General features: G+C 50.9%; 1 protein-coding gene across 1 annotated transcript; it reads left to right on the plus strand.

Moving 5' to 3' along the window:
• Positions 1 to 4169: 4169 nt before the first annotated feature.
• PPRC1 (peroxisome proliferator-activated receptor gamma, coactivator-related 1) lies at positions 4170 to 21795 on the plus strand. The gene is given in 15 exon segments (XM_025397352.1): positions 4170 to 4391; positions 8690 to 8878; positions 9460 to 9606; positions 9719 to 9820; positions 9937 to 12156; positions 12158 to 12848; positions 13895 to 13948; positions 15422 to 15479; positions 16194 to 16264; positions 18143 to 18866; positions 19862 to 20011; positions 20120 to 20186; positions 20309 to 20430; positions 20670 to 20821; positions 21389 to 21795. Coding segments are annotated over 15 exon segments (5004 nt in total). The 5' UTR covers positions 4170 to 4238; the 3' UTR covers positions 21493 to 21795.
• The last annotated feature ends 215 nt before the right edge of the window (positions 21796 to 22010 follow it).

Consider the following 22010-nt stretch of genomic DNA (forward strand, 5'->3'; position numbering starts at 1 on the left):
CTGAATAAAGCAAAAAAGTGGCAAATGTTCTGCTTTCTTTTATATTAGTCTTCCTCTCAAAGCCTTATCACCATAAACCAGTAGCATTTTATTTATTTTTAAAAAATTTTTAGGGCTGGGCACAATGGCTCACGCCTGTAATCCCAGCACTTTGGGAGGCCAAGGCGGGCAGACCACGAGGTCAGGAGATGGAGACCATCCTGGCTAACATAGTGAAACCCTGTCTCTACTAAAAATACAAAAAATTAGCTGGTCGTGGTGGCAGACGCCTGTAGTCCCAGCTACTTGGGAGGCTGAGGCAGGAGAATGGCGTGAACCCGGGACGCTGAGCTTGCAGTGAGCCAAGATCGCGCCACTGCACTCCAGCCTGCAGTCTGGGCGACGGAGCGAGACTCCGTCTCCAAAAATAAATAAATAAATATATATATATATTTTTGTTTTCTATTGAGACGGAGTCTCGCTCCGTCGCCCAGGCTGCAGGCTGGAGTGCAGTGGCGCGATCTCGGATCACTGTAACCTCTGCCTCCCGGGTTCAAGTGATTCTCCCTGCCTCAGCCTTCCAAGTAGCTGGGATTACAGGTAGGTGCCACCACGCCCGGCTAATTTTTGTATTTTTAGGAGAGACAGGGTTTTGCCATGTTGACTAGGCTGGTCTTGAACTCCTGACCTCAGTGATCCGCCTGCCTCGGCCTCCCAAAGTGTTGGAATTACAGGCATGAGCCACTGTGCCCCGCCTTAGAGCATCTTTTGGAGTATGTATCTTCCACACAGGAAAAACTGTGCCATCTGTATTAACCTTGCTGGCTGCTCACAGGCAACTTTATTTCAAACTTTAGTGTTGCTCCTCATATAACTATTTTATAGAGAAAAGTGTGAACAAGACTCAGTTTCCAAATGAGTGGCTTTTAAAGCCTTTTTGGGAAGACAAAATTAACTCACCTGAAACAACTAATTAAGAAACAACTAGGCCAGGCGCGGTGGCTCACGCCTGTAATCCCAGCACTTTGGGAGGCCGAGACAGGCGGATCACGAGGTCAGATCAAGACCATCCTGACTAACATGGTGAAACCCCGTCTCTACTAAATATACAAAAATTTAGCCAGGCCTGGTAGCGGGCACCTGTAGTTCCAGCTGCTGGGGAGGCTGAGGCAGGAGAATGGCATGAACTCAGGAGGCAGAACTTGCAGTGAGCTGAACTCGCGCAACTGCACTCCAGCCTGGACGACAGAGCAAGACTCCGTCTCAAAAAAAAAAGAAAGAAAGAAAAAAAAGAAAGAAACAACTAAACAGGGCTGGGCACGGTGGCTCACACCTGTAATTCCAGCACTTTGGGAGGCTGAGGCAGGCGGATCATCTGAGGTCAGGAGTTTGAGATCAGCCAGACCAATATGGAGAAACCTCCCTCTCTAATAAAAATACAAAATTAGCCGGGCGTGGTGGCACATGCCTGTAACCCCAGCTACTCAGGAGGCTGAGGCACAAGAATCACTTGATCCCGGGAGGCAGAGGTTGCGGTGAGCCAAGATTGCGCCATTGCACTCCAGCCTGGGCAACAAGAGCGAAACTCCATCTCACACACAAAACACAAAACAAAAGAAACAACTAAACAGCCAGGCACACTGGCTCACACCTGTAATCCCAACACATTGGGAGACCAAGGCAGGAGGATCTTCTGAGGCTAAGAGTTGGGGAACAGCCTGGGCAAGATGTGCGACCCCCCAGACCCCCCCAAAAATTAGCTGGGCATGGCTGGGCATGGTGGTTCACCCCTGTAATCCCAGCACTTTGGGAGGCTGAGGTGGGCAGATCACGAGGTCAAGAGATCGAGACCATCCTGGCCAACATGGTGAAACCCTGTCTCTACTAAAAATACAAAAAAAAATTTAGCTGGGTGTGGTGGTGGGTGCCTGTAGTCCCAGCTACTTGGGAGGCTGAGGCAGGAGGTGGAGGTTGCAGTGAGCCAAGATCGTGCCACTGCTCTCCAGCCTGGTGACAGAGCGACACCCCATCTCAAAAATAAATAAATAAATAAATAAATAAATAAATAAATAAATAGCTGGGCATGGCAGTAGTACCCAGCTACTCTGGAGGCTGAGGCAGGTGGATCCTTTCAGCCTGGGAGATCACAGTGAGCTGTGCTATCATCTGCCATGACACTCTTGCTCACTGCACTCCACACTCCAGCCCTGGGTACAGAGTAAAACCCTATTCTCTCTCTAACAACAACATCAAAAAGAAACAACATCTAAGAAAAGGTCCAGAAAAGGTCTTCTCTTTTCATGAACATTTGTGAGGATGTATAGTGATGCAATATTTCCAAAGGGCAATTTTCTACTGTATTTCAAATACATGCATTGTTTAACTCAGCAAGTGAATTACATGGAAACTATTCTATAGAAAAATTGCACAAAAGTGCAAAGATACATGTACATGACATATGCAAGGGTGTTCATCATAACAATATGTAATAGTGAGAAACTGTAAAGAAAAATATTATTTATTTATGTTTGAGAAGAAGTCTCACTCTGTCATCCAGGTTGGAGTGCTGTGGCATGATCTTGGCTCACTACAACCTCCACCTCCTGGGTTGAAGCGATCCACCTGCCTTGGCCTCCTGAGTAGCTGGGACCACAAATGTGTGCCACCACATCCAGCTAATTATTTAATTTTTGGTAGAGATGGGGTTTTGCCATGTTATCCCGGCTGGTCTCCAACTCCTTAGTTCAAGTGATCCACCCACTTTGGCCTCCCAAAGTGCTGGGACTACAGGTGTGAGCCACGAGTCATGGCCAGAAACAACTTAAATATAATTTAAATAATGATACATTCAGCAGGGCACGGTGGCTCAATCCTGTAATCCCAGCACTTTGGGAGGCCGAGACGGGTGGATCACGAGGTCAGGAGATCGAGACCATCCTGGCTAACACGGTGAAACCCCGTCTCTACTGAAAAATACAAAAAACTAGTCGGGCGAGGTGGCAGGAGCCTGTAGTTCCAGCTACTCAGCAGGCTGAGGGAGGAGAATGGCGTAAACCCGGGAGGCGGAGCTTGCAGTGAGCTGAGATCCGGCCACTGCACTCCAGCCTGGGCGACAGAGCGAGACTCCGTCTCAAAATAAAATAAAATAAATAAATAAATAAATAATGATACATTCATAAAATAGAACTGGTGCTAAAGGCTCAGTAAATATTTAGCTAGTGAATGGATTAACATATTGTTACATGAAAAAAAGCAAATCGTAAAACCATATATACAGATTGATCCCATATTGAACAAAAGACCAGTTTGTGCCCCTATATATTTTTCCATTCATAGAAAAAAGTATCAATGAATACACACTAAAAGGAAGAAGGGGGTTAAATCTACATTTTTTCCTCTAAACAGTTTTGTACTTTTTGAAATTTTTTTGCTTTGTAATAAAGTTATTTAAAATAGAAAAATAATATGAAGTAGCTTTTAAGTGGCAAATGAATGAAGAGTAGAGACAGTGATGGACTGTAGAAATACAGAGCGGGATCCCTCTTGACTAGGATAACCAAAGCCTTTCCTAGATTAAATAAGACATGAAATCCTTTGAGGTTCAAGTATTCCAGGCCGACACATAGGCAGGAGAACACCTGTTGTCTTTAGGGAACAGCAAGGAGACCTGGATCAGCAAGAAACAAATTTGATAGAGAAGGCAACCTAAGTTTCTGAGTAGCAGCAGAGAGGGCAGAGAATGCGGTCTTTTCCGATTAAATTTGCAGTACTGCCGCAGTATGGGATTAGGTGAGGATTAGCGCTTGGAGCGCAAGTGCCCACTAGGGGGTGGTGTTTCAAAACATATATAGGCCCACTTCGACCCATTTGGACTAAAGTGAAAGGAACGTACAGCAGGTAGAACGACGAAGAGGACGTTCCAACAGTTGGACAGGTTAACCACAATAAAATACGCAAATATTAACTTTCCCCCTTACTGCTAAGCGCTCCCTAAATCGGTATCCCAGTGTACCACGAAACTAAACCCTACAGGATGTCTAGAGCTAGTGCCAAACGGTCCCCACGTAAAGCGACTACTACTCCCAGGAACCTTCGCGCGAGGCCAGGGCCTTCTTCCAGGGTGCAAGTGGGTCTCGCCGCACGGCCCTCTGGGATTCGTAGTCTTGCAGTGTCATTCGGGAGTTGTAGTTCCCTTCCCACAATCGGCTGGGCGAGGCGGCGCCGGCGATCAGAGCAGCGCTGGGTGTTCAGGGGCCAAGATGGCGGCGCGCCGGGGACGGAGAGACGGAGTCGCGCCGCCCCCGAGTGGGGGCCCCGGCCCGGACCCTGGCGGGGGAGCCCGCGGCAGCGGTTGGGGAAGTCGAAGCCAAGCGCCGTATGGCACTTTGGGCGCTGTGAGCGGCGGGGAGCAGGTGAGAGGCTGGCTGGCGGCCCGCGGCTGGCAGCAAAGCGGTGTGTGCCGGGCGGTGACACGTGGACGCCACAGGAAAGGGAGGAATCGCCTGGGAGTCGATGCCGGGTGGCCGCGGGAGCCGGGCCGGACCAAGAGGACCCTAGGCCGTTTGCTAGGGGTAGGCGGGCAGAGGCAGCGTCTCTACGGCCATTCCTGGGGGACGCCGGAGGGGCAGAGCCGGGTGTCGGAAACATAACCCGCGGGTGGGGGTCAGGGGTTCGGACTTGGGGTCGAAGGCTGAGACCTCCCTGTAAGGATGCCCAGTGGGGCTCCCTGAGCCCGGCGCCGCAGTTCCCTTTTCGGAGCCACGTGGGGTGGGGGGAGCAATTTTCCCGGGAGAACTTGTCTGCCTCCCCTCCCCCTCTAGGCGGCCCGGGCATCCACGTGGGTCGGGATCCTGGTGGAGGGGGGCGCAGGCTGCGGGTCCACGTGGGGGCGGGGAAGGAACGTCCACGTGGCTCCAGTCCGAGGCTGTCGGGCATCTAGTATCGGCCTTGGAGCCTCGCTGACGCGAACTGGGTGTGTCTCCACCGGTCCCGCCATCTCCTGCCGGGGCGAGAGGCCCGGGCCGGGAAGGAAGGTAAGGGCTGCTAGAGTCAACTTTGTTCAGAGCCTTGCAGGTTTTTTTTCCCTGCTGCTTGGGTGCGCAGCGTCTCTCCACTGCTGATGGTGAAGGACTCTCCAGATGTTCCGGGTGTTTGTTCCCTGCGGATGGCGGAGTGTGATGGGGAGGGTAGAGGGCTGAGGCTGAAGGGTTGTGGAGGAGTGAGTTTGTGGCGCTTCTGTCTGACCGGCTTGGGGTGGGTTGTGAGTCACGGGCATTGGCGTTTTGGTTGCTTTGCAGTCTTGCCTTATTAGTGATTCAAGGGGCATGAGGAGTGTCAACATATACCTGGGACAAGGTTAAGAAAGGGAAAGGGAATCCTCTTCTCTCCTCACTTTTTCCTCCAGCATCTCTTTTGGGAAGGCATGCTCCTGTAATCTGACACACAGAAACTGGGGTGGTCCGTATTTAAGGCTCTTTGGATATTTTGATGGGGATGGGAAAAGTTGGAGGCGGTTTGAGAACTATTCAACATGTTGTTCAGTAGTTGAACATCTACTGGTTGAGGGGGAATTCTGTTAGATTTTTTTTCTTGGCTTTCAAAAAGTGTTATTGTCCTACTCTACAGTGGAGGGCTTCTTAGAAGTTTCCACCTAGGGTGGAAGGGGCAGGAATTAGTTTGAACTGTTATCTCAAACAATTAAACTGAGTCCTTGACAGCGTTTTTTGTGTGTTACTAGGTGGGAGTTGGGCTGCAGGCTGCCTGGTAATGTCAGGTCCGGCAGACCAATCTAGGCCCTTGCCCAGGGGAGAATGGTTTCTGGGACAAGAATTTGGGAGCGCTAATCCCTTCTCCCCTACTTTCTCAGAGGTCACATCTTTCGGGGCTGGTGCTGCCTACCTACCAGAGCCCCAGGGACTAGGCTGGAATCTCAAGACAATGCCTACCTAGCTCTCTATGAACCATTCATTTTCACCTCCATCAGGTGTCCAGTCAGAGAGACGCCCTCACACCTGACCTCACCCATCACTCAATTCCCAAATAGCACAGGGAGAGGCAGGAAGGATCCAAGGTCCAGCTCTAATAGGCATTAAGTGATAATTTGGGATTGGAGAGGATCTCATGGAGAGATTGTCATTCCCTTCCCCCCAAAACCAAAGATGGGTATATGTGAGCTGGTCAGTCAACCAGTTATTTATTGAAATACCATTATGTTTAGGCACAGGGGATACACAGGTAAACCACACAAACATGGTCTTTATCCCTCAGGATCTATGTTTGAATTAGGATAGAACATGATAAATAATAGTGAATGAGACAAAAGTGCAGGATATTTGGGTTTATGTAATTGGCAGTAGTGATCTACTTTGCAGAGTCTGGGAAGGGACATTTAAAGCTGAGATGTTAAGACTGGAAAACCTTTAATCAGGGAATAGTGAAGGCCTCAAGGAGGAAGAGAGCATGGCTTATTGGAGAAACCGAGACCTGTACTGCAGAGTAGTGGGAGAGGACACGCTGGAGCAGAAGTCTGGTGGGGAAGACTTTGTAAGCTATATTAAAGAGTTTAAACCTAATCCTAAGAGCAGTAAAATGCCATTGAAGGGACTTAGGGAGGGTCTCAGGCAGTGATCAGATATGCATTTAAAAAGCTTCTGGCTGTTTTTGAATCCTGGAGGGAGAAGGTTTGGTGGGGGAAAGCTAGTTGGGAGGTTTTTGAAGTTAGAGGTGCTGATGGCTGGCTCACTTTTAGCCTGGGCTTAGCACTTGGATGATCTTGGTACTCTGGGAGCTGTGCTATTTGGGAATTGAGTGATGGGTGAGGTCAAGTGTAAGGGTGTATTTGACTGGACACCTGATGGAGGTGAAGATAAGTGGTTCATAGAGAGCTGGGCATTGTCTTGAGATTCCAGCCTAGTTGCTGGGGCTCTGGTAGGTAGGTGGTGGCAGAGGAAGTGGAGTTGCAGCCTCTTGGCTCATCCTGGAGTGTTTGCTGAGCCAGGTGCTATTCAGGTGCTGGTTTGTAATTATAGGATTGTGAAGGCCTGGGAGGAGTTAGTGCCTAAAACCTACCACCTTTCACTTATTCTCTGGGCCTGGCCTCCTAACGCGTCCTTAACCAACCTTTCCTTTCCCTGGGCGTTGGTACCCAGCTCTGTTAGGAGGGTATATATTGTGGTGGTTGGGGGGGGACACCTGTTGCTTTTTTCTTTTGGAAGTGGTGCAGAATTTCACTTTGCAGAAGGGGAAAAGAAAAGTCTTGCCTGTCTGTATGTGATCCTGTTCTCAGGCCTTTTTACTTCATGTTTCCTATACAGTAGTTTCCCCTTATCCACAGTTTCTGTTAACCTGCCGTCAACTGGGGTCTAAAAATACGTGAGTACAGTACAGTGAGATATTCTGAGAGCCAGGGAGAGACCACATTCATGTAACTTTTATTACAGTATATTGTTTTAATTGTTCTATTTTATTATTAATTTCTTATTGTGCCTAATTTATAACTTAAACTTCATCGTTGGTAGGTATTGTATGTATCAATACATACCAATGTATTGGTAGTATCTGTGGTTTCAGGCATCTACTGGGGGTCTTGGAACTTATCCCTCTAGGATAAGGGGGGACTACTGTAGCGGAGATCCCTGTGGCTCTGGCCTCACCACTACCATTCTAGTCCCTTCTGGCCCTGCCAACACCCACACTCTTGACAGGTCTGGGCGGGCTGCTTGATGCCTAACACAAGAGACCATAAATGCTGCTAGTTCTTAGAGGAGTGTCGGGCGGGGCCTTTCCATCTAGGGAATCAAGCTTTCTCTTCACTTGCTCTCACCTGGTAGGAGTGGGGAAGAGGCCCTTTGCTTGGAATTACCATTGAGAGGTTGAGTGTCTCACCGTTGAGCTTTCAAAATAAGTGTCAGCCGGGCGTGGTGGCTCCTGCCTGTAATCCCAGCACTTCCGGGGGCCGAGTCGGGTGGATCACTTGAGGTTAGGAGTTTGAGACCAGCCTGGGCAATATGGTGAAACCTTGTCTCTACTAAAAATACAAAAATTAGCTGGGCATGGTGGTGGGCGCCTATAATGCCAGCTGCTCCGGAGGCTGAGGCAGGAGAATCGCTTGAACCCAGGAGTCCAAACCCGGGAGTTTCACGGGGCTGGGGGTAGTGGGGTGGGGTGTGATTGCCAGAAAACTTAATGCTGCAGAAAAGTCTATGATTTTAGAGTTGTGAGGAGAGATCACCGTGGGCTGGAAGCTGGGGTGTCTTCTTGAAGAAGATAGGATTTGCACTAAGCAGAGAGCAGAGTACCTAAATGGGGTTTGAGGTAGGTGAGGTTGTTGCAGCTGCAGCTGTCTCTTTGTTGACCTCTTTTGCTTTGGTGAGCCCCTCAGACTGTTATCTTCACTGCTGCCAGTAGATGATTCTGAACAATCTTGATTTTTCTGATGTTTTTACTCCTGAGTTTTAATCTCCTGTGACTTTAGCTGTTTCTGGTTGGAGCCGAAATGTTTTTCTGCCCCAGAAGGTCCTTGAAAACTGCCATCCTGGCTGGGGCTTTTGCTCATAGGTTGTGCTTCTCTGCCCTGCTAGCCCGGAAGTTTGGCAACAGTGGGGCAGCTGCTGAGTTTGGGCCCAGCAGTGGAGGGTACCTGATTTATGGAGCATACCAATCAGCTGCTGCCAGAGGGCTCATACCCTTCTCGCCTTCTTCTCTGCTCCAGGTGCTGCTGCACGAGGAAGGGGGTGATTCTGGCTTTGTCAGTCTGTCTCGGCTGGGCCCATCTCTGAGGGACAAGGACCTGGAAATGGAGGAGCTAATGCTGCAGGATGAGACGCTGCTGGGGACCATGCAGAGCTACATGGATGCCTCCCTCATCTCCCTCATCGAGGATTTTGGGAGCCTTGGAGAGGTGAGCTGGGGCTGGGCTTGGATATCTTCAAGCAGGAGCTTTACATGGGAGGCTCTAGCTAAAATTCTTGGCATGGCTCTGCTCTCCCAGGACCTTAGCTTCTTCCTGGGTGCCCAACCGGAACCCTTCAAGTGTATTTTTTGTCTCTAAGAGGGAAATAGGCTGCAGGCTGCCAGATTATGTCCCATGTAAGAATTCCTTGCCTAACTTGGACTGTAGTCCAAGGCCTTTCCCACTGTTTAGGCCCCTGAACTGCATGTCCAGAGGGTTCTGATCTCTGTTTTTGAGCTCATTTCTAGCCTAGCCGATGGTTGTCTGCTGAGCGTCCCACATCTTATTTGAGGGTAGGGGAATGTGTGAAGCCCAAGCTTGAGTCAAGTCTGACAGGTCCCTGTTGACACCAGAGAGCTGGTGGATGGTAACTGAGATCGGAATCTATGCCTTCTGGTATTCAGATCCCTCTTGCTGCCCCATTAGCTGAGTTGAACCTGGGAGACTGATTCTTTCGATATCCAGTCCTTAGTGGCATAGTAGGTCATTAGGGATGTTGGTAGGACCTTCTGGTTGTTTTTCTGGAGCAGAGCAGGTTATCTCTGGAGGACCAGAATGAAGTGTCGCTGCTCACGGCTCTGACGGAGATCTTGGACAATGCAGATTCTGAGAACCTTTCTCCATTTGACAGCATTCCTGATTCGGAGCTGCTTGTGTCACCCCGGGAGGGCTCCTCTGTGAGTGTGGGACCAGGGGAAGGGGATTGGTATGAAGTTTAGACCCATGCCTGTGGACCTACTCATATAGCTCTGAAGCATAGACTGATCTCGGGTCTTTCTTTCCTCTTAGCTACACAAGCTGCTTACTCTCTCTCGGACACCCCCAGAACGTGACCTCATCACCCCAGTTGACCCATTGGGGCCCAGTACAGGCAGCAGTAGAGGGAGTGGGGTAAGCCTGACCTAGGGGGCTTCAGAAACTCCCGGGTGGGAGGAATGTGTGGGGACAGGTCTGGAGAATACTTTCCCAAAGAAAACTCCTCCTGAGACTTCTCTTCTCTCCTGCAGGTTGAAATGTCTCTTCCAGATCCCCCTTGGGACTTCTCCCCTCCTTCTTTCTTAGAGACTTCTTCCCCCAAGCTTCCCAGCTGGAGGCCCCCAAGATCAAGACCACGCTGGGGCCAATCGCCACCTCCCCAGCAGCGCAGTGATGGAGAAGAAGAAGAGGAGGTGGCCAGCTTCAGTGGCCAGATTCTTGCTGGGGAGCTTGACAACTGTGTGAGCAGTACCCCGGACTTCCCCATGCATTTGGCCTGCCCTGAGGAGGAAGATAAAGCAACAGCAGCAGAGACGGCAGTGCCAGCAGCTGGTGATGAGAGCATCTCCTCCCTGAGTGAGCTGGTGCGGGCCATGCACCCATACTGCCTGCCCAACCTCACCCAACTGGCATCACTTGAGGCTGAGCTTCAGGAGCAGCCAGATGATCTGACGCTGCCTGAGGGCTGTGTAGTGCTGGAGATTGTGGGCCAGGCAGCCACAGCTGGCGATGACCTGGAGATACCAGTTGTGGTGCGACAGGTCTCTCCTGGACCCCAGCCTGTGCTCCTGGATGACTCTCTAGAGACTAGTTCTGCCTTGCAGCTGCTGATGCCTACACTGGAGTCAGAGACGGAGGCTGCTGTGCCCAAGATAACCCTCTGCTCTGAGAAGAAGGGGTTGTCATTGAACTCAGAGGAGAAGCTGGACTCAGCCTGCTTATTGAAGCCCAGGGAGGTCATGGAGCCAGTGGTGCCCAAGGAGCCTCAGAACCCACCTGCCAATGCAGCACCGGGTTCCCAGAGAGCTCGAAAGGGCAGGAAGAAGAAGAGCAAGGAGCAGCCAGCAGCCTGTGTGGAAGGCTATGCCAGGAGGCTGAGGTCATCTTCTCGTGGGCAGTCTGCCGTAGGTACGGAAGTGACCGCTCAGGTAGACAACTTGCAGAAACAGCCTCAGGAAGAACTTCCAAGAGAGTCTGGGCCTCTCCAGGGTAAGGGGAAGCCTCGGGCTTGGGCTCGGGCCTGGGCAGCTGCCTTGGAGAATTCTAGCCCTAAGAACTTGGAGAGAAGTGCTGGACAATGTAGTCCTGCTAAAGAAGGCCCTCTAGACCTCTACCCCAAGTTGACTGACACTATCCAAGCCAACCCTGTACCAACCCATCTCTCATTGGTCAACTCTGCCCAAGCCAGCCCCATGCCAGTTGACTCTGTTGAAGCTGATCCCACTGCAGTTGGCTCTGTTCTAGCTGGCCCTGTACCTGTTGACCCTGGGTTGGTTGACCTTTCTTCAACCAGTTCAGAACTGGTTGAGCCTCTCCCTGCTGGGCCAGTGCTGATCAACCCAGTCCTGGCTGACTCAGCAGCAGTTGACCCTGCAGTGGTTCCCGTCTCAGATAACTTGCCACCAGTTGATGCTGTCCCGTCTGGCCCAGCACCAGTTGATCTAGCACTAGTTGACCCTGTTCCTAATGACCTGACTGCAGTTGACCCAGTGCTAGTTAAGTCCAGACCAACTGATCCCAGACGTGCTGCAGTGTCATCAGCCCTGGGGGGTCCAGCCCCCCAGCTCCTCCTGGAGTCAGAGTCCTTGGACCCACCAAAGACCATCATCCCTGAAGTCAAAGAGGTTGTGGATTCTCTGAAAATTGAAAGTGGTACCAGTGCTACAACCCATGAAGCCAGACCTCGGCCTCTCAGCTTATCTGAATACCGGCGACGAAGGCAGCAACGCCAAGCAGAAACAGAAGAGAGAAGTCCCCAGCCCCCAACTGGGAAGTGGCCTAGCCTTCCAGAGACTCCCACAGGACTGGCAGACATCCCTTGTCTTGTCATCCCACCAGCCCCAGCCAAGAAGACAGCTCTACAGAGAAGCCCTGAAGCGCCCCCTGAGACTTGCCTTGTGCCTGTAGGTCCCAGCCCTGCTTCTCCTGGTCCTGAGCCACCTGTAAGCAAATCTGTGGCCTCAGCTCTCACTGAGCAGGTGCCATCCCAGGAGATGCCATTGTTGGCGAGACCTTCCCCTCCTGTGCAGTCTGTGTCCCCTGTTGTGCCCACACCTCCCGCAATGCCTACTGCCCTGTCTTTCCCTGCAGGTGGGCTGGGCATACCCCCCAGTCTGCCGCCACCTCCCTTGCAGCCTCCTAGTCTTCCAGTGTCTATGGGGCCAGTCCTACCTGATCCATTTACTCACTATGCCCCCATGCCACCCTGGCCTTGTTATCCTCCTGTGTCCCCTTCTGGCTATCCTTGCCTGCCCCCCCCCACCGACAGTGCCCCTAGTGTCTGGTACTCCTGGCGCCTATGCCATGCCTCCCACTTGCAATGTGCCTTGGGCACCCCCTCCTGCCCCAGTCTTACCTTACAGTTCCACCTGTACCTATGGGTCCTTGGGATGGGGCCCAGGGCCTCAACATGCTCCATTCTGGTCTACTGTACCCCCGCCTCCTTTGCCTGCAGCCTCCGTTGGGAGAGCTGTTCCCCAAGCTAAGATGGAGTCTAGGGGCATTCCAGCTGGCCCTCCTGAAAATGTACTTCCCGTGTCGATGACTCCTCCCCTCAGTGGGCTACCTGGCCATGGAGCTCCACAGATAGAGCCTACCAAGGTGGAGGTCAAGCCAGTGCTTGCATCTCCCCATCCGAAACATAAGGTGTCTGCCCTGGTGCAAAGTCCCCGGCTGAAGGCTCCAGCGGCTCCAGCATGTGTGTCTGCTGAAGGTGTGACTGTTGAGGAACCTGCATCAGAGGGGCTAAAGCCTGAGACCCAGGAGACCAGGCCCAGGGAGAAGCCCCCCTTGCCTGCTACCAAGGCTGTTCCGACACCAAGGCAGAGCACTGTCTCCAAGCTGCCTCCTGTCCACCCAGCCCGTCTAAGGAAGCTGTCCTTCCTGCCTACCCCACATACTCAGGGTTCTGAAGATGTGGTACAGGCTTTCATCAGTGAGATTGGTGAGTGCCACACAGTTCCCCTACATAGTCCCCAAGTTGGCTGGGGGACTCTTCTCTAGAACAGGATAAGCCACCCTGATGAGGCTGGCCTTTGTTGGATTTCTTTGGGGGAGTTTTTTGTTTTCGTTGTTTTGTTTTGAGACGGAGTCTGGCTGTGTCGCCAGGCTGGAGTGCAGTGGCGCAATCTCGGCTCAAGGCAACCTCCACCTCCCAGGTTCATGCCATTCTCCTGCCTCAGCCTCTCAAGTAGCTGGGACTACAGGTGCCCACCACCATATCCAGCTAATTTTTGTATTTCTAGTAGAGACGAGGTTTCACCATGTTAGGCAGGTTGGTCTTGATCTCCTGATCTTGTGATTCACCCGCCTCAACCTTCCAAAGTGCTGGGATTACAGGCGTGAGCCGCTGCGCCGGAACTTTTTTTTTTTTTTTTTTGAGATGGAGTCTCCCTCTGTCGCCCAGGCTGGAGTGCAGTGGTGCGATCTTGACTCATTGCAACCTCCGCCTCCTGGGTTCAAGCGATTCTCCTGCCTCTGCCTCCCCAGTAGCTGGCATTACAGGTGCTCACATCCACACCCGGCTAATTTTTATATTTTTAGTGGAGGTGAGGTTTCACCATGTTGGCCAGGTTGGTCTCAATCTCTTGACCTCATGATCCCCCCGCCTCAGCCTTCCAAAGTACTGGGATTACAGGTGTGAGCCACCGTGCCTAGCCTGTTTCTGTTTTTAAGAGATGAGGTCTCCCTGTGTTGCCCAGGCTGGACTTGAACTCCTGGGCTCAAGTGGTCCTCCCACCTCAGCCTTCCAAGTAGCTCGGATTTATAGGCACAGATGTGTGCCACCATGCCTGGCTGTGGAGGGTTCTTCAGAGGCAGAGCTCTGGGTTGGTTTGAATCCTTCATGCTTTGTGCTGCTGCCTTGGTTCACTTAGTACAGAGGGCAGGGGGAGTGGAAAGGGAGAAGTGAGATGATTTGGGGGCTTCCTGGGACCTGTGTACTCAGTTGATGGGGGCTCGTTTTCAATCCTGTGTTGTGTGCCTCCACAGGAATTGAGGCATCGGACCTGTCCAGTCTGCTGGAGCAGTTTGAGAAATCAGAAGGTGAGGGAACATGGGTAGTTTTGTTCCAACTCTTTTTTTGGTGATACTTCTTTTGGGCCTAGCCCTGTAGTTGCTTTAACTAGGGTGAGAGGGGACAGCCTTAGCCACTAGAGCAGCTCCCTAATTGGAAGATGGAGACAAGATTGAACTGTGATGGTAATCCAAGCTAGGGACGGCAGTGATACAGGAAGGAAGGTATTATAAAAGAGTAGACTGAGAATCCAGGCCGGGCGCAGTGGCTCATGACTGTAATCCCAGCACTTTGGGAAGCTGAGGCGGGCGGATCACGAAGTCAGGAATTTGAGACCAGCCTGGCCAACATGGTGAAACCCCATCTCTACTAAAAATACAAAACTTAGCTGGGCGAGGTGGCGGGTGCCTGTAATCCCAGCTTCTCGGGAGGCTGAGGCAGGAGGATTGTTTGCACCCAGCAGACAGAGATTGTAGTGAGCCGAGATTGTGCTGTTGCATTTTAGCCTGGGCGACAGGGTGAGACTCCGTCTCAAAAAAAAAAAAAAAAAAAAAGAATCCAAGCAGGTTGGGGTTGTTTAGGGACGTTTTTCTAGAGGGAAGTAGCTTTCAGGCTGGACATTGAAAGACAGGTAGGAATTCACAGAGAGAATATGTGTGGCAACTAAAGGCAAAGGGTAGGTATAGGAAGAATGGCATATGGCACATTCGAAAGGCAATGAATAGCTGGCTTTCTCAGTATAAGGCATGGATGTAGGTGCTATGGAGAACACTGTATCCTGTTCTCAAGGAGCTTACGGTCTAACTGGGGAGAAGAATCTACAGAAATGATTCCTGAGTTGGTAACAAGGCAAAATAGAAAATGTGATTTATAGAATGAGAGTAGGCTGCGAGGCCAGGAAGCTAGTTAGGCAGATCATAGATCACCTTGAACACTAGGCTTATACATTTGGACTTTATCTCAAATTCAGTGGAGGAATGTGGGTGTTTCTGAGCAGAAAAGAGACATGATTAAAAATAGTACTTGGTCAGGCCGGGCGCGGTGGCTCAAGCCTGTAATCCCAGCACTTTGGGAGGCCGAGACGGGCGGATCACGAGGTCAGGAGATCAAGACCATCCTGGCTAACACGGTGAAACCCCGTCTCTACTAAAAAATACAAAAAACTAGCCGGGCGAGGTGGCAGGCGCCTGTAGTCCCAGCTACTCGGGAGGCTGAGGCAGGAGAATGGCGTAAACTCGGGCAGCGGAGCTTGCAGTGAGCCAAGATCCGGCCACTGCACTCCAGCTTGGGCAACAGAGCGAGACTCCATCTCAAACAAAAAAAAAAAAAAAAAAATAGTACTTGGTCATCCACTGGAGGAGACTGGATCTCTTCGGGGAGATCCCAACAGGGAATATATAGGCAAAGTGGATTTTCCTCCTTTGGGTCTCAAAGCAAGCCCTTCTGTGCCGCCTCAGTTAGAACATCTGGTTGGGCTTTTAACTAGTATGGTTTCTTTGCAGCCAAAAAGGAGTGTCCTCCTCCGGCTCCTGCTGACAGCTTGGCTGTAGGAAACTCAGGGTAAGTATGGAGATGTGAGCGAGTTACCCTACAGCTGTTGGTCAGCAGCCGGCTGACACTCCAGGACCATCAACTGGATGCGTCTGTTGCAGGGACGTTGTAGTCAGCTCTAGAGTCTTTCCCTGTTTCGCCACCCCTAACTCTGCCCATCACTACTGGGCAGTATCTTGGGTGGTGAGGTGAGGACGGGCATGTTCACTGCCCTCCAGCTGATTCCAATCAGGGGTTCCAAATGTCCTGGAGGTGCCTTTTATCTCCTGGCAAGTCATGCCTTTGGGGATTTCTTTCCTTCATTTAATAACACTTCAAGTTCACTCAGTGCTGGTAATGTTGTAACTTAAAGTGGAGGAAGATATTAATGGCTAGGACTCATTTTTCATGTTCATGGTCCTCCATCCTGTTCTGCCAAGCATGTTCCCCTCCACATTGATTTCAGGTTGGTTTGAGCTGGGCAGGTGAGACTCCTGATGTGAAGGAGGTGGCGGGTATTCAAGGTCATAGCCAGCCTGCCTCTTGGAATTGGGCAGGGCTGAGTTGAGACCCAATCTGTAGTTCAGTCAATAAGACCCTTTTGTGCAGGAAGAAGATGATGGGGGCAGTTTGTGCATCCCATTCTTCTCTGCACCCACCCCCTCCCGTTGATTTGTGAGAAAGGCAAATGTACAAGATGTCGAGGAGGCAATGAATCAGGCTTTCCCTTTTCCCCCCCGCCAGCGGCGTTGACATTCCCCAGGAGAAGAGGCCCCTAGACCGGTTACAAGCCCCAGAACTGGCCAACGTGGCAGGTGGGTTCAGGGTGGGGAATTCTGCCTGTGATTAGTCTATGCGGCAACAGTTGCTGAGCCTACTCCAAATCAATTGTGTGTAGGCATTAAGGATATAGAGATCTGATCTCCAGCCTTGAGGTACTCACAGTCTAGAGGGCAGATGTGTAAACAAATGAGCATGTTGAGTATCAGGTGCTATGTTACAGCCTATGGGCCGGGCACAGTGGCTCACGCCTATAATCCCAGCACTTTGGGAGGCCGAGGCAGGTGGATCACTTGAGGTCAGGAGTTTGAGACCAGCCTGGCCCACACGGTGAAACCCTATCTTTATTTAAAAAATACAAAAATTAGTTGGGCGTGGTGGTACACGCCTGTAGTCCCAGCTACTTGGGAGGCTGAGGCAGGAGAATCACTTAAATCCAGGAGGCGGAGTTTGCAGTGAGCTAAGATTGTGCCGCTGCGCTCCAGCCTGGGCGACAGAGCAAGACTCCATCTCAAAAAAAAAAAAAAGAAAGAAAGGCTGGGCGCGGTGACTCACGCCTGTAATCCCAGCACTTTGGGAGGCTGAGGCGGGCGGATCACGTGGTCAGGAGATTGAGACCATCCTGGCTAACACAGTGAAACCCCATCTCTACTAAAAATACAAAAAAATTAGCTGGGCGTGATGGTGGGTGCCTGTAGTCCCAGCTACTTGGAAGGCTGAGGCAGGAGAATGGCGTGAACTCGGGAGGCGGAGCTTGCAGTGAGCCAAGTTCGCACCAGTGCCCTCCAGCCTGGGCGACAGAGCGAGACTGTCTCAGAAGAAAAAAAAAAAAAGGCCGGGTGTGGTGGTTCACGCCTTTAATCCCAGCAGTTTGGGAGGCTGAGGCAGGTGGATCACGAGGTCAGGAGATTGAGACCATCCTGGCTAACACAGTGAAACCCGGTCTCCGCTAAAAATACAAAAAATTAGCTGGGCGTGGTGGTGGGTGCCTGTAGTCCCAGCTACTTGGGAGGCTGAGGCAGAAGAATGGCGTGAACCCAGGAGGCGGAGCTTGCAGTGAGCTAAGATCGTGCCACTGCACTCCAGCCTGGGTGACAGAGTGAGACTCCGTCCCACCAAAAAAAAAAAAAAAAAACAACCTATGGATTACAGTGAGATGTGAAGAGGGACAGTCAGGGTAGGGTTATATAGAAACTAATATCCTAAGCTGAGGCTTGAGAAACTATCAATCAGGTGGTAGATTTAGGGGAGAGGACATTCTAGGAAGACGGAGCAGCTTGAATGAACTGAAGAAACAAAACCAGCCAGGTATGTTTTGGGGAATTGTGAGTGGCTTGGTTTAGCTGGAGTGTAGTAGCTGATCAGGGCAGTGGACAGTGGTAAAGCAAGAGATAAAATTGGAGTGGTAAATAGAAGGTCAGATTATAGGGACCTCAAATGCCATATTAAGCTCTTTGGACTTTATCCTATGCATTGAAGAAACTTTACCAGATTGGTTTTTGGGTGCTCCATCTAGCAGGAATATAGAAGACAGGTGGATGACTCTGAAACTGGAAGTGGGGAGACCATCAGAATATGCCTACAAAGTAGGCAAGATGCAGCCTAGAAGTCAGGCAGTACTGGGTGGAGGGGGCGGATCTGAGAATGGAGAGCTAGACTGTAGGACCTGCCCGCCAGCTAGTGAGAGGATGAGGGCTTTAGGAAGACCGTAGCTGGCTGGATTTCTCTTGCTGGTTCCCAAGTTGGGGAACATGGGGAAGGAACAGTTGAAGCAGTGGGAGAAGTTGGGCTGCTTACCTTGCTTGGTGTACTTTGTGAGATGAGGTGGGGGTCTCTGGAGGCTATATACACAGTATTTGGAAGTGTAGAATCGGATCTCACCCTGCTATCTCCATCCTCCCTCCCCACCACAGGGCTCACCCCTCCAGCTACCCCTCCCCACCAGTTATGGAAGCCCCTGGCTGCTGTCTCACTGCTGGCCAAAGCCAAATCTCCTAAGTCCACCGCCCAGGAGGGAACCCTGAAGCCTGAAGGAGTTACGGAGGCCAAACATCCAGCTGCAGTTCGCCTCCAAGAAGGGGTCCATGGCCCTAGTCGAGTCCATGTGGGCTCTGGGGACCATGACTATTGTGTCCGGAGCAGGACTCCCCCAAAAAAGATGCCTGCCCTAGTCATTCCAGAGGTGGGCTCCCGATGGAATGTCAAGCGCCATCAGGACATCACCATCAAACCTGTTTTGTCTTTGGGCCCAGCTGCCCCTCCGCCCCCATGCATAGCTGCCTCCCGGGAGCCACTTGATCACAGGACTAGCAGTGAGCAGGCAGATCCCTCAGCGCCCTGCCTTGCCCCATCCAGCTTGCTGTCCCCTGAGGCCTCACCCTGCCGGAATGACATGAACACTAGGACTCCCCCTGAACCCTCAGCCAAGCAGCGGTCAATGCGCTGTTACCGAAAAGCCTGCAGGTCAGCCAGCCCCTCAAGCCAAGGCTGGCAGGGCCGCCGAGGCCGCAACAGTCGTTCTGTCAGCTCTGGGTCCATCCGGACCAGCGAAGCATCTTCCTCCTCATCCTCATCGTCGTCTTCCTCATCCCGATCTCGGTCCAGGTCCCTCTCCCCCCCACACAAGAGGTGGCGAAGGTGAGCTTTGATGGCCCTGTAGGTTCTCTCCATTTAGGAAGTTGACGTACTTCTGTGGTTTACTTTGAAAGCTTTTACACATTGACTTTGGTACTTCCAGGCGCTAAGGCTTCTATTTCTGTCTTTGGCTTTTGTGTTTTCCCTTTTCCGGGATTGTTGAAGGAGGCAAGCTGTGAGACGATTGCTTCTGTCCCCTGTTGGAGTTTGGGGTATCAGTGAGGTCTCCTGCTTCCTTGAGACCTGCCGTGGGGAGACTTTTAGGGTTTGAGTTTGACCCTGTTGATTTTTTTCACATACTGTATCAGCCTTCATTTTTTTTGGTATTCTGGGTGCTATGTGAGGTAGTGGGTTACCTGTTAATAGAAAATAGTTCTTCCCTTAATCATCTGCTGAGGAAGGTGTCTGGGGCAGTTCCTTTGGGTGTCGCTATGGCCTCATCTATTTCCTGGCAATGTCTTTTTTTCTCCGTAACCAAGTTTTCCCACTTAATGAGTAATTCTTGAATTTTGGAGATGATATATATCTTCAGAACTGGCCCATACTACAAGTCTAGCAGTTACCTCTCTCTTTACCATGCTCACAGTATTTCCATGAGACCTGGTAGGGGAGCAATAGTAACCCAAAAGACCCAGGATTGGCCCCAGCACCACAGATAGCTGGGTGTGAGACCTAGGGCTCAGCCCTCTCCCTGAGTCTCCATTTATTGTTCTTCCTCTTTCTGATTTGTTAAGTATTTTTCAATTTTTAATTGCACAATTGAAAATAAATGTGATCTCTTCCAAAACACTCCACAACATTCTGGGTACACCTAAAGTTCCACAAAGGGCTTCAGTTTGTTCATCTGTGAAGGAAAATTGTTCTTCTAGACCTCTTCTACTCTGCTTTGTCTTTGGTCCTGAGCTTCCTGAAAGAAAGATAGGACTGGGGCCTGGGTGAGAGAAGCAGAGTATACTTGAACCACTCCCAGCATTCCTGCATGCCCTCTTTTTCTTCAGGTCCAGCTGTAGTTCCTCCGGACGTTCTCGAAGATGCTCTTCCTCTTCTTCGTCATCATCTTCCTCTTCGTCTTCCTCATCCTCATCATCCAGTTCCCGAAGCCGCTCACGCTCCCCATCCCCCCGCCGAAGAAGTGACAGGAGGCGGCGGTGAGCACGTGTTTAGGGAGCACCACGCACCTGGCATGCAGGTGCCTAAGAGTTCTGAGTCTTGAATTATCTTATGTTTGGGGAGCTGACGACACCTTCTCTTGCCAGGTACAGCTCTTATCGTTCACATGACCATTACCAAAGGCAAAGAGTGCTGCAAAAGGAGCGTGCAATAGTGAGTAGAGGAACAGGTCATGGGAGGAGGGGGCTTACCCGCTGAACCTTGAGCTCAGAGAGCTGCCTGCAGCTGTAGCCCTGGCTCATGGTATGCTGATTTTTTTTCATTTCCAAACATAGGAAGAAAGAAGGGTGGTCTTCATTGGAAAGATACCTGGCCGCATGACTCGATCAGAGCTGAAACAGAGGTTCTCCGTTTTTGGAGAGATTGAGGAGTGCACCATCCACTTCCGTGTCCAAGGGTAAGCTTGAGCCCCAAGGTCAGGATGTTCTTTCTATCCCATTCATCTACCTTGATGTTTCTTTGTCTTGCCTCTTTGCTCTGGTGTGCTGAGCAATATGGGGCACCTTCATTTCTGCAGTCACAGGGTTGGCCACTGGGAATGAGAAGAACCACCTCTGTACCCTGGGGTGCTGTGTCTCCTCCATGGCATGGGCCCATATAGTCACTCCAGCCCCTGCCTTACCCTCTTCCTACCAGGGACAACTACGGCTTTGTCACTTATCGCTATGCTGAGGAGGCATTTGCAGCCATCGAGAGTGGCCACAAGCTGCGGCAGGCAGATGAGCAGCCCTTTGATCTCTGCTTTGGGGGCCGAAGGCAGTTCTGCAAGAGGAGTTATTCTGATCTTGGTGAGTGGAGGGAGGGCCTAAAGCTTTGGAATACTTCATCCCCTCCCCACAAGGGTTCCTAACCCTTTGTGAGTGGGGCTAGGCAGACTTATCTTAGTTTGACATACAAAGAACCCAAGGGGGCTGGGTGCAGTGGCTCACGCCTGTAATCCCAGCACTTTGGGAGGCCGAGGTGGGCAGATCACGAGGTCAGGAGTTTAAGACCAGCCTGGCCAACATGATGAAACCCCGTCTCTACCAAAAATAGAAAAAATTAGCTGGAGGTGGTGGCATGTACCTGTAATCCCAGCTACTCGGGAGGCTGAGGCAGGAGAATTGATTGAACCCGGGAGGCGGAGATTGCAGTGAGCCGAGATCACAGCACTGCACTCCAGTCTGGGCAACAGAGCGAGACTGTCTGAAAAAAAACAAAAAAAGACCCAAATGGGGACTGGGGACTCTATCTCTTTGACTTAAAATTAGAGCAGTTTTCACTCCATCCGTTTTTGGGATGGGAGATAGCCATTTGCAGACCCTGTGGTTGGGAAGTGTGGTCAGAGACCTTGAAGTTTGTCTTTACCTTTATAGACTCCAACCGGGAAGACTTTGACCCTGCACCTGTAAAGAGCAAATTTGATTCTCTTGACTTTGACACATTGTTGAAACAGGCCCAGAAGAACCTCAGGAGGTAACCTTGGGCTCTTCCCTGCTACCCTTTTTCTCCTTTGGAGGTGCCCAACCTCCTCCACCCCTTCCCCTACTCTAGGGGAGAGAGCTGCTAGTGAGATGACTGTTTTATAAAGAAACGGAAAAAAGTGAAATAAAAAATGTGTTGAATCAGATTTTTTAAAAAGGGTATTTGTTTTTTTATAACAGGTATTGAAACAAGTTAACTTGCATTCCTATGTAAGATAGGTGGGGCTGAGGGGATCCCCAGTGTTTGGAACATAAGTCACTATGCAGACTAATAAACATCAACTAGAGAGAACTCCCAACTGCTGTTGTGCTTCTTTGTATGGTGCTAATGCCAAATGTATTCACTTTTCCTATCTGAACATGGTCCAGGGACATGCCTCTCCCTGGTCAGGTGCAAAAATCCCACTGGATTTGAAACTTGGTTCCTCAGATGTCTTGTCTAAAATGAGTCATTTAGGACAGTGCTTCTCAACTTTAAAGAGAATTCGAATCATCTAGCGATCTTTTTAGAATG

The sequence above is a fragment of the Theropithecus gelada genome, chromosome 9 (assembly GCF_003255815.1).
Source record: "Theropithecus gelada isolate Dixy chromosome 9, Tgel_1.0, whole genome shotgun sequence".
Lineage (NCBI taxonomy): Eukaryota > Metazoa > Chordata > Mammalia > Primates > Cercopithecidae > Theropithecus > Theropithecus gelada.